The sequence below is a fragment of the Chiloscyllium plagiosum genome, unplaced genomic scaffold (assembly GCF_037043375.1).
Source record: "Chiloscyllium plagiosum isolate Xiang-an unplaced genomic scaffold, Cpla_swu_hap1 HiC_scaffold_8, whole genome shotgun sequence".
NCBI lineage: Eukaryota > Metazoa > Chordata > Chondrichthyes > Orectolobiformes > Hemiscylliidae > Chiloscyllium > Chiloscyllium plagiosum.
Genome location: NW_028270146.1, coordinates 100554494 through 100565665, shown reverse-complemented (window position 1 = coordinate 100565665; position 11172 = coordinate 100554494). Strand labels below are relative to the sequence as shown.

Sequence of the window (11172 nt, the reverse complement as noted above, 5' to 3'; positions counted from 1 at the left end):
AGGGGGTTAGGTTGAGGTATTTTGGGGGTTAGGTTGGGGTATTTTGGGGGGTTAGGCTGGGGTATTTTTGGGGGTTAGATTGGGGTATTTTGGGGGGGTTAGGTTGGGGTATTTTGGGGGGTTAGGTTGGGGTATTTTGAGGGGTTAGATTGGGGTATTTTGGGGGGTTAGATTGGGGTATTTTGGGGGGTTAGGTTGGGGTATTTTGGGGGTTAGGTTGGGGTATTTTAGGGGGTTAGGTTGGGGTATTTTGGGGGGTTAGGTTGGGGTATTTTGGGGGGTTAGGTTGGGGTATTTTGGGGGGTTAGGTTCCCCGGTAATTGCTGAGATCCCCCTCCCCCCCCGGACAAGATGGCGGGCCGCCTCAGGTCACTGCAACAGCTGCGGCCGCGGGCCGGGCCCCTGTCACCGGGAGCGGGCCCGGTGCTGGGCCGAGGCCGCGGTTACCGCAGGCCCGGGCTCCCGGCCTCCTCTCCGCCGCCCTGGAGCTGGCTGAGGGTGTGGGACTGGCGGCACGGTGTGCAGAGTGTGTGCCGCCATTGGGGCCTGCTGCGGGCCGAGCTGGCGGAGAAGCTGCGGGGCCCCGGCGGCCGCTCCCTCCGCCAGGAGCTGCTCGAGCAGAACCGTGTCCTGTGGCAGGCGCAGGGCCCACGCAGCCTGCACCACTGGCTGCTCTCCAGCGACCGGGAGATCGGAGGCCGCAGCCGGGCCCGCCTCAGTGTCGGCGCCAATGGGAGGACGGTGCTCCTGAGCGGGGAGCTCCGCACAGAACCGCCCCGGGACGGAGAGACCCGCTACAGCGGATACTGCAGCATCAAGAGCCGCCCGGCCAAGGTGCGGCCTCTCTCCCCCCCCTCCCCCCCCTCTCTCCCCCCCTCCCCCCCCCCCCCTCCCCTCCCCCCCCCCCCCCTCTCTCCCCCTCTCCCCCCCCCCTCTCTCCCCCCCTCCCCCCCCCTCTCTCCCCCCCTCCCCCCCCCCTCTCCCCCCCTCCCTCCCCCCTCCCCCCCCCTCTCTCCCCCCCTCTCTCCCCCCCCCCTCGCTCCCCCCCCTCTCCCCCCCCCCTCGCCCCCCCCCCTCTCCCCCCCTCTCTCCCCCCCTCCCCCCCTCTCTCCCCCCCTCTCTCCCCCCCCTCTCTCCCCCCCTCTCTCCCCCCCCTCTACCCCCCCTCCCCCCCCCCTTCCCCCCTCCCCCCCCTCCCCCTTCCCCCCCCCTTCCCCCCTCCCCCCCCTCCCCCTCCCTTCCCCCCTCCCCCCCCTCCCCCTTCCCCCCTCCCCCTTCCCCCCCTTCCCCCCCCTCCCCCTTCCCCCCCTCCCCCTCCCTTCCCCCCTCCCCCTTCCCCCCTCCCCCTTCCCCCCCCTCCCCCCCTCCCCCTTCCCCCCCTCCCCCCCCTCCCCCTTCCCCCCCCCCCTCCCCCTTCTCCCCCCCCCCTCCCCCTTCCCCCCCCCTCCCCCTCCCCCCCCTCCCCCCCTCCCCCTTCCCCCCCCCCTCCCCCTTCTCCCCCCCCCCTCCCCCTTCCCCCCCCTCCCCCTCCCCCCCCTTCCCCCCCCCTTCCCCCTTCCCCCCCCTTCCCCCTTCCCCCTTCCCCCCCCTTCCCCCTTCCCCCCCCTTCCCCCCCTTCCCCCCCCCCTTCCCCCCCCCCTTCCCCCCCCCTTCCCCCCCCCTTCCCCCCCCCCCCTTCCCCCCCCTTCCCCCTTCCCCCCCCCCCCTTCCCCCCCCCCTTCCCCCTTCCCCCCCCCTTCCCCCTTCCCCCCCCTTCCCCCTTCCCCCCCCCCCCTTCCCCCCCCATCCCCCTTCCCCCCCCCCTCCCCCCCCCCTTCCCCCCCCATCCCCCTTCCCCCCCCCCTCCCCCTTCCCCCCCCCTCCCCCTTCCCCCCCCTCCCCCTTCCCCCCCCCCCTCCCCCTTCCCCCCCCCCTCCCCCTTCCCCCCCCCTCCCCCTTCCCCCCCCCCTCCCCCTTCCCCCCCCCTCCCCCCTTCCCCCCCCTTCCCCCCCCCTCCCCCTTCCCCCCCCCTTCCCCCCCCCCTTCCCCCCCCCCTTCCCCCCCTTCCCCCCCCCTTCCCCCTTCCCCCCCCTCCCCCTTCCCCCTTCCCCCCCCCCCTCCCCTTCCCCCCCCCCTTCCCCCCCCCTCCCCCTTCCCCCTTCCCCCCCCTCCCCCTTCCCCCTTCCCCCCCCTCCCCCTTCCCCCTTCCCCCCCCTCCCCCTTCCCCCTTCCCCCCCCCCTCCCCCTTCCCCCCCCCTCCCCCTTCCCCCTTCCCCCCCTCCTCCCCCTTCCCCCTTCCCCCTTCCCCCTTTACCCCCCTTCCCCCTTCCCCCTTTACCCCCCTTCCCCCTTCCCCCTTTACCCCCCTTCCCCCTTCCCCCTTTACCCCCCCTCCCCCCTTCCCCCTTCCCCCTTTACCCCCCTTCCCCCTTTACCCCCCCTTCCCCCTTCCCCCTTTACCCCACTTCCCCCTTCCCCCTTTACCCCCCTTCCCCTTCCCCCTTTACCCCCCTTCCCCCCCTTCCCCCTTTACCCCCCCTTCCCCCCTTCCCCCTTTACCCCCCCTTCCCCTTTACCCCCCTTCCCCCTTTACCCCCCTTCCCCCCTTTACCCCCCTTCCCCCTTTACCCCCCTTCCCCCCTTCCCCCTTTACCCCCCTTCCCCCTTTACCCCCCTTCCCCCCTTTACCCCCCTTCCCCCTTCCCCCTTCACCCCCCTTCCCCCTTCCCCCTTCACCCCCCTTCCCCCTTCCCCCTTCACCCCCCTTCCCCCTTCACCCCCCTTCCCCCTTCCCCCTTCACCCCCTTCCCCTTCCCCCTTCACCCCCCTTCCCCCTTCCCCCTTCACCCCCCTTCCCCTTCACCCCCCTTCCCCCTTCACCCCCCCTTCCCCCCCTTCCCCCTTCCCCCTTCCCCCTTCCCCCCCCTTCCCCCTTCCCCCCCCCTTCCCCTTCCCCCCCCTTCCCCCTTCCCCCCCCTTCCCCCTTCCCCCCCTTCCCCCTTCCCCCCCCCCTTCCCCCTTCCCCCCCCCCTTCCCCCTTCCCCCCCCTTCCCCCTCCCCCCCCCCTTCCCCCTTCCCCCCCTTCCCCCTTCCCCCTTCCCCCCCTTCCCCCTTCCCCCCCCTCCCACTTCCCCCCCTTCCCCCCCTTCCCCCTTCCCCCCCTTCCCCCTTCCCCCCCCTTCCCCCTTCCCCCCCCTTCCCCCCCCTTCCCCCTTCCCCCCTTCCCCCCCCCTTCCCCCTTCCCCCCCTTCCCCCTTCCCCCCCCTTCCCCCTTCCCCCCCTTCCCCCTTCCCCCTTCCCCCCCTTCCCCCTTCCCCCCCTTCCCCCTTCCCCCCTCCCCCCCCTTCCCCCTTCCCCCCTTCCCCCCCTTCCCCCTTCCCCCCCCTTCCCCCCCCTTCCCCCTTCCCCCCCTTCCCCCTTCCCCCTTCCCCCCCCTTCCCCCTTCCCCCCCCTTCCCCCCCTTCCCCTTCCCCCCCCTTCCCCCTCTTCCCCCTTCCCCCCCCTTCCCCCCCTTCCCCCCCCTTCCCCCTTCCCCCCCCTTCCCCCTTCCCCCCCCTTCCCCCTTCCCCCTTGCCCCCCCTTCCCCCTTCCCCCTTCCCCCCCTTCCCCCTTCCCCCCCTTCCCCCCCTTCCCCCTTCCCCCCTTCCCCCTTCCCCCCCTTCCCCCTTCCCCCTTCCCCCCTTCCCCCCTTCCCCCCCTTCCCCCTTCCCCCTTCCCCCCCTTCCCCCTTCCACCCCCTTCCCCCTTCCCCCCCCTTCCCCTTCCCCTTCCCCTTCCCCCTTCACCCCCCTTCCCCCTTCACCCCCCTTCCCCCTTCCCCCTTCACCCCCCTTCCCCCTTCACCCCCCTTCCCCCTTCACCCCCCTTCCCCCTTCACCCCCCTTCCCCCCTTCTCCCCCCTTCCCCCTTCTCCCCCCCTTCTCCCCCCTTCTCCCCCCTTCTCCCCCCTTCTCCCCCCTTCTCCCCCTCCCCCCTTCCCCCCCCTTCCCCCTCCCCCCTTCCCCCTTCCCCCCCTTCCCCCTTCCCCCCCCCCCTTCCCCCGTCCCCCCCCTTCCCCCTTCCCCCCCCCCTTCCCCCTTCCCCCCCCCTTCCCCCTTCCCCCCCCCTTCCCCCTTCCCCCCCCTTCCCCCCCCTTCCCCCTTCCCCCCCTTCCCCCCCCTTCCCCCTTCCCCCCCTTCCCCCCCTTCCCCCTTCCCCCCCCTTCCCCCTTCCACCCCCCTTCCCCCTCCCCCCCTTCCCCCTTCCCCCCCCTTCCCCCTTCCACCCCCTTCCCCCTTCCCCCCCCTTCCCCCTTCCCCCTTCCCCCTTCCCCCTTCCCCCCCTCCCCCTTCCCCCCCCTTCCCCCTTCCCCCCCTTCCCCTTCCCCCCTTCCCCTTCCCCCCCCCTTCCCCCTTCCCCCCCCTTCCCCCTTCCCCCCCCCTTCCCCTCTTCCCCCTTCCCCCCCTTCCCCCTTCCCCCCCTTCCCCCTTCCCCCTTCCCCCTTCCCCCCCCTTCCCCCTTCCCCCCCTTCCCCCTTCCCCCCCTTCCCCCTTCCCCCCTTCCCCCCAACCCCCTTCCCCCCCTTCCCCCTTCCCCCCCCTTCCCCCTTCCCCCTTCCCCCCTTCCCCCTTCCCCCCCTTCCCCCTTCCCCCCTTCCCTTCCCCCTTCACCCCCCTTCCCCCTTCACCCCCCTTCCCCCTTCACCCCCCTTCCCCCTTCCCCCCTTCACCCCCCTTCCCCCCTTCACCCCCCTTCCCCCTTCACCCCCCTTCCCCCCTTCACCCCCCTTCCCCCTTCACCCCCCTTCCCCCTTCACCCCCCTTCCCCCTTCCCCCTTCTCCCCCCTTCCCCCTTCACCCCCCTCCCCCTTCCCCCTTCTCCCCCCTTCCCCCTTCTCCCCCCTTCTCCCCCCTTCCCCCTTCTCCCCCCTTCCCCCTTCTCCCCCCTTCCCCCTTCCCCCCCTTCCCCCTTCTCCCCCCTTCCCCCCCCCTTCCCCCTTCTCCCCCCTTCCCCCTTCCCCCCCCTTCCCCCTTCCCCCTTCCCTCCCCCCTTCCCCCTTCCCCCCCCTTCCCCCTTCCCCCCCCTTCCCCCCCCCTTCCCCCCCCCTTCCCCCCCCCTTCCCCCCTCCCCCCTTCCCCCCCTTCCCCCTCCCCCCTTCCCCCTTCCCCCCCCCTTCCCCCTTCCCCCCCCCTTCCCCCTCCCCCCCCCCCTTCCCCCCCTTCCCCCTTCCCCCCCTTCCCCCCCCTTCCCCCTTCCCCCCCCCCTTCCCCCTTCCCCCCCCTTCCCCCCCCTTCCCCCTTCCCCCCCCTTCCCCCTTCCCCCCCCTTCCCCCCCCTTCCCCCTTCCCCCCCCTTCCCCCCCCCTTCCCCCTTCCCCCCCCTTCCCCCTTCCACCCCCCTTCCCCCCCCCCCAACCCCCCCTTCCCCCCCTTCCCCCTTCCCCCCCCTTCCCCCTTCCCCCCCCTTCCCCCTTCCCCCCCTTCCCCCTTCCCCCCCCCTCCCCCCTTCCCCCCCCCCTTCCCCCTTCCCCCTTCCCCCCCCTTCCCCCTTCCCCCCCCCTTCCCCCTTCCCCCTTCCCCCCCCCCTTCCCCCTTCCCCCTTCCCCCCCCTTCCCCCTTCCCCCTTCCCCCTTCACCCCCCTTCACCCCCCTTCCCCCCCCTTCCCCCCCTTCCCCCCCCTTCCCCCCCCTTCCCCCCCTTCCCCCCCTTCCCCCTTCCCCCCCCTTCCCCCTTCCCCCCCCTTCCCCCTTCACCCCCCTTCCCCCTTCTCCCCCCTTCCCCCTTCTCCCCCCTTCCCCCTTCTCCCCCCTTCCCCCCCTTCCCCCTTCTCCCCCCCTTCCCCCTTCTCCCCCCCTTCCCCCTTCTCCCCCCTTCCCCCACTTCCCCCTTCTCCCCCCTTCCCCCTTCCCCCTTCTCCCCCCTTCCCCCTTCCCCCTTCTCCCCCCCCTTCCCCCTTCCCCCCCTTCCCCCTTCCCCCCCCTTCCCCCCCCTTCCCCTCCCCCTTCCCCCTTCCCCCCCTCTTCCCCCTTCCCCCCCCCCCTTCCCCCCCCCCTTCCCCCCCCCCCTTCCCCCCCCCTTCCCCCCCTTCCCCCTTCCCCCCCCTTCCCCCCCCTTCCCCCTTCCCCCCCCTTCCCCCTTCCACCCCCCTTCCCCCTTCCCTCCCCTTCCCCCTTCCCCCCCCTTCCCCCTTCCCCCCCCTTCCCCCTTCCCCCTCCCCCCTTCCCCCTTCCCCCCCCTCTTCCCCCTTCCCCCCCCCTTCCCCCCCCCTTCCCCTTCCCCCCCCTTCCCCCCCCTTCCCCCTTCCCCCCCCTTCCCCCCCCTTCCCCCTTCCCCCCCCTTCCCCCTTCCACCCCCCTTCCCCCCCCCACCCCCCTTCCCCCCCTTCCCCCTTCCCCCCCCTTCCCCCTTCCCCCCCCTTCCCCCTTCCCCCCCCTTCCCCCTTCCCCCCCCCTCCCCCTTCCCCCCCCCCCTTCCCCCTTCCCCCTTCCCCCCCCTTCCCCCTTTCCCCCCCCTTCCCCCTTCCCCCTTCCCCCCCCTTCCCCCTTCCCCCTTCCCCCTTCCCCCCCCTTCCCCCTTCCCCCTTCACCCCCCTTCCCCCTTCCCCCCCCTTCCCCCCCTTCCCCCTTCCCCCCCCCTTCCCCCCCTTCCCCCCCCTTCCCCCTTCCCCCCCCTTCCCCCCCCTTCCCCCCCTTCCCCCCCCTTCCCCCTTCCCCCCCCTTCCCCCTTCACCCCCCCTTCCCCCTTCTCCCCCCTTCCCCCTTCTCCCCCCTTCTCCCCCCTTCTTCCCCTTCTCCCCCCTTCCCCCCCTTCCCCTTCTCCCCCCTTCCCCTTCTCCCCCCCTTCCCCCTTCTCCCCCCTTCCCCCACTTCCCCCTTCTCCCCCCTTCCCCCTTCCCCCTTCTCCTCCCCCCTTCCCCCTTCCCCCCCTTCCCCCTTCCCCCCCTTCCCCCCCCTTCCCCCTCCCCCCTTCCCCCCTTCCCCCCCTCTTCCCCCTTCCCCCCCCCCCCTTCCCCCCCCCTTCCCCCCTTCCCCCTTCCCCCCCCTTCCCCCCCCCTTCCCCCTTCCCCCCCCTTCCCCCTTCCACCCCCTTCCCCCTTCCCTCCCCTTCCCCCCCCTTCCCCCTTCCCCCCCCTTCCCCCTTCCCCCCTTCCCCCTTCCCCCCCCCCTTCCCCCCCCCACTTCCCCCTTCCCCCCCCCACTTCCCCCCTTCCCCCTTCCCCCCCCCCCCCTTCCCCCTTCCCCCCCCTTCCCCCTTCCCCCTTCCCCCCCCCCTTCCCCCTTCCCCCTTCCCCCTTCACCCCCCTTCCCCCTTCCCCCCCTTCCCCCTTCCCCCCCTTCCCCCTTCCCCCCCCTTCCCCCTTCCCCCCCCTTCCCCCCCCTTCCCCCCCTTCCCCCCCCCCTTCCCCCTTCCCCCCCCTTCCCCCCCCCTTCCCCCTTCCCCCCCCCTTCCCCCTTCCCCCCCCTTCCCCCTTCCCCCCCCTCCCCCTTCCCCCCCCCTTCCCCCCCCCTTCCCCCCCCCTTCCCCCCCCCTTCCCCCCCCTCCCCCCCCCTTCCCCCCCCCTCCCCCTTCCCCCCCCTTCCCCCTTCCCCCCCCCTTCCCCCTTCCCCCCCTTCCCCCTTCCCCCCCCTTCCCCCTTCCCCCCCCCTTCCCCCTTCCCCCCCTTCCCCCTTCCCCCCCCTTCCCCTTCCCCCTTCCCCCCCTTCCCCCTTCCCCCCTCTTCCCCCTTCCCCCCCCTTCCCCCTTCCCCCCTTCCCCCTTCCCCCCTGTCCCCCTTCCCCCCCTTCCCCCTTCCCCCCCCTTCCCCCTTCTCCCCCCCTTCCCCCTTCCCCCTTCCTCCCCCTTCCCCCTTCCTCCCCCTTCCCCCTTCCTCCCCCTTCCCCCCCCTTCCCCCCCTTTCCCCCCCTTCCCCCTTCCCCCCCCTTCCCCCCCCCTTCCCCCCCCTTCCCCCCCTTCCCCCCCCTTCCCCCCCCTTCCCCCCCTTCACCCCCCCTTCCCCCCCCTTCCCCCCCCTTCCCCCTTCCCCCCTTCCCCCCCCCCTTCCCCCTTCCCCCCCTTCCCCCTTCCCCCCCTTCCCCTTCCCCCCCTTCCCCTTCCCCCCCTTCCCCCTTCCCCCCCTTCCCCCTTCACCCCCCTTCCCCCTTCACCCCCCTTGCCCCTTCATCCCCCTTCACCCCCCTTCCCCCTTCCCCCCCTTCCCCCTTCCCCCTTCACCCCCCCTTCCCCCTTCACCCCCCTTCCCCCTTCCCCCTTCACCCCCCTCCCCCCTTCACCCCCCTCCCCCCTTCACCCCCCTCCCCCCTTCCCCCTTCACCCCCCTCCCCCCTTCCCCCTTCACCTCCCTCCCCTTCACCCTTCACCCCCCCTCCCCCTTCACCCCCCTTCCCCCTTCACCCCCCTCCCCCCTTCACCCCCCTCCCCCTTCACCCCCTTCCCCTTCACCCCCCTCCCCCTTCACCCCCTTCCCCCTTCACCCCCCTTCATCCCCCTTCCCCCTTCATCCCCCTTCATCCCCCTTCACCCTTCACCCCCCTTCCCCCTTCACCCCCTTCCCCCTATACCCCCCTTCCCCCTATACCCCCCTTCCCCCTATACCCCCTTTCCCCCTATACCCCCCTTCCCCCTTTACCCCCTTTCCCCCCTTCCCCCTTTTCCCCCCTTCCCCCTTTCCCCCCTTCCCCCTTTACCCCCCTTCCCCCTTTCCCCCTTCCCCCCCTTCCCCCTTCCCCCCTTCCCCTTCCCCCCTTCCCCTTCCCCCCTTCCCTTCCCCCCCCTTCCCCTTCCCCCCCCTTCCCCTTCCCCCCCTTCCCCTTCCCCCCCTTCCCCTTCCCCCCTTCCCTTCCCCCCCTTCCCCTTCCCCCCCTTCCCCCTCCCCCCTTCCCCCCTTCCCCTTTACCCCCTTCCCCTTTACCCCCTTCCCCTTTACCCCCTTCCCACTTTACCCCCCTTCCCCTTTCCCCCCTTCCCCCTTCACCCCCTTCCCCCTTCACCCCCTTCCCCCTTCACCCCCTTCCCCCTTCACCCCCCTTCACCCTTCACCCCCTTCACCCTTTACCCCCCCTTCCCCCTTTACTCCCCTTCCCCCCCTTCTCCCCTTCCCCTTTACCCCCCTTCCCCCTTTACCCCCCTTCACCCCCTTCCCACTTTACCCCCTTCCCCCTTTACCCCCCTTCCCCTTTTCCCCCCTTCCCCCTTCAACCCCTTCCCCCTCCACCCTTTACCCCCTTCCCCCTTCCCCCCCTTCCCCCTTCCCCCCCTTCCCCCCTTCCCCCCCCTTCCCCCCCTTCCCCCCTTCCCCCCCCCCTTCCCCCCTTCCCCCCCCTTCCCCCCTTCCCCCCCCTTCCATCCCCCCCCTTCCTTCCCCCCCCTTCCTTCCCCCCCTCCCCCCCTTCCCCCCCCCTCCCCCCCTTCCCCCCCTTCTTTCCCCCCCCTCCCCCCCCTTCCCCCCCTTCTTTCCCCCCCCTCCCCCCCTTCCCCCCTTCTTCCCCCCCTCCCCCCCCTTCTTCCCCCCCTCCCCCCCCCTTCTTCCCCCCCTTCCCCCCTTCTTCCCCCCCTTCCCCCCCCTTCTTCCCCCCATTCCCCCCCTTCTTCCCCCCTTCCCCCCCTTCCCCCCCTTCTTCCCCCCTTCCCCCCCTTCCCCCCCTTCTTCCCCCCTTCCCCCCCCTTCTTCCCCCCTTCCCCCCCCTTCTTCCCCCCTTCCCCCCCCTTCTTCCCCCCTTCCCCCTCTTCCCCCCTTCCCCCTCTTCCCCCCCCTTCTTCCCCCCCTTCCCCCCCCTTCCCCCCCCCCATCCCCCCCCCTCCCCCCCTTCCCCCCCCCCTCCCCCCCCTTCCCCCCCCTTCCCCCCCCCTCCCCCCCTTCCCCCCCTTCCCCCTTCCCCCTTCCCCCCCCTTCCCCCTTCCCCCCCCTTCCCCCTTCCCCCCCCTTCCCCCTTCCCCCCCCTTCCCCCTTCCCCCCCCTTCCCCCTTCCCCCCCCTTCCCCCTTCCCCCTTCCCCCCCCTTCCCCCTTCCCCCCTTCCCCCTTCCCCCCCTTCCCCCTTCCCCCCCCTTCCCCCTTCCCCCTTCCCCCCCCTTCCCCATTCCCCCCCCTTCCCCCTCCCCCCCCTTCCCCCTTCCCCCCTTCCCCCTTCCCCCTTCCCCCCCTTCCCCCTTCCCCCCCCTCCCACTTCCCCCCCTTCCCCCCTTCCCCCTTCCCCCCTTCCCCCTTCCCCCCCCTTCCCCCTTCCCCCCCCTTCCCCCTTCCCCCTTCCCCCCCCTTCCCCCTTCCTCCCCCTTCCCCCTTCCCCCCCCTTCCCCCTTCCCCCCCTTCCCCCTTCCCCCTTCCCCCCCTTCCCCCTTCCCCCCCTTCCCCCTTCCCCCCTCCCCCCCCTTCCCCCTTCCCCCCCCTTCCCCCCTTCCCCCTTCCCCCCCCTTCCCCCCCCTTCCCCCTTCCCCCCCCTTCCCCCTTCCCCCTTCCCCCCCCTTCCCCTTCCCCCCCCTTCCCCCCCTTCCCCCTTCCCCCCCCTTCCCCCTCTTCCCCCTTCCCCCCCCTTCCCCCCCTTCCCCCCCCTTCCCCCTTCCCCCCCCTTCCCCCTTCCCCCTTGCCCCCCCTTCCCCCTTCCCCCTTCCCCCCCCTTCCCCCTTCCCCCCCTTCCCCCCTTCCCCCTTCCCCCCCTTCCCCCTTCCCCCCCCTTCCCCCTTCCCCCTTCCCCCCTTCCCCCCCTTCCCCCCCCCTTCCCCCTTCCCCCTTCCCCCCCCTTCCCCCTTCCCCCCCCTTCCCCCTTCCCCCCCCTTCCCCCTTCCCCCCCCTTCCCCCTTCCCCCTTCCCCTTCCCCCTTCACCCCCCTTCCCCCTTCCCCCTTCACCCCCCTTCCCCCTTCACCCCCCCTTCCCCCTTCACCCCCCCTTCCCCCTTCACCCCCCTTCCCCCTTCTCCCCCCTTCCCCCCTTCTCCCCCCTTCTCCCCCCTTCTCCCCCCTTCTCCCCCCTTCTCCCCCCTTCTCCCCCCCCCCCCTTCCCCCTCCCCCCTTCCCCCTTCCCCCCCTTCCCCTTCCCCCCCCCCTTCCCCCTTCCCCCCCCTTCCCCCTTCCCCCCCCCTTCCCCCTTCCCCCCCCTTCCCCCCCCTTCCCCCTTCCCCCCCCCTTCCCCCTTCCCCCCCCTTCCCCCTTCCCCCCCCTTCCCCCCCCTTCCCCCTTCCCCCCCCTTCCCCCCCCTTCCCCCTTCCCCCCCCTTCCCCCTTCC

The 11172-nt window shown here is 74.2% G+C and overlaps 1 protein-coding gene across 1 annotated transcript in view; it reads left to right on the top strand.

Moving 5' to 3' along the window:
* The first annotated feature begins 336 nt into the window (after positions 1-336).
* Positions 337-11172, top strand: part of ndufaf1 (NADH:ubiquinone oxidoreductase complex assembly factor 1) — a 25583-nt gene continuing 14747 nt past the window's right edge. Inside the window, 1 exon segment of the mRNA XM_087990169.1 lies at positions 337-834. Coding sequence (XP_087846295.1) covers positions 352-834 — 483 coding nt within the window. The 5' untranslated portion in view covers positions 337-351.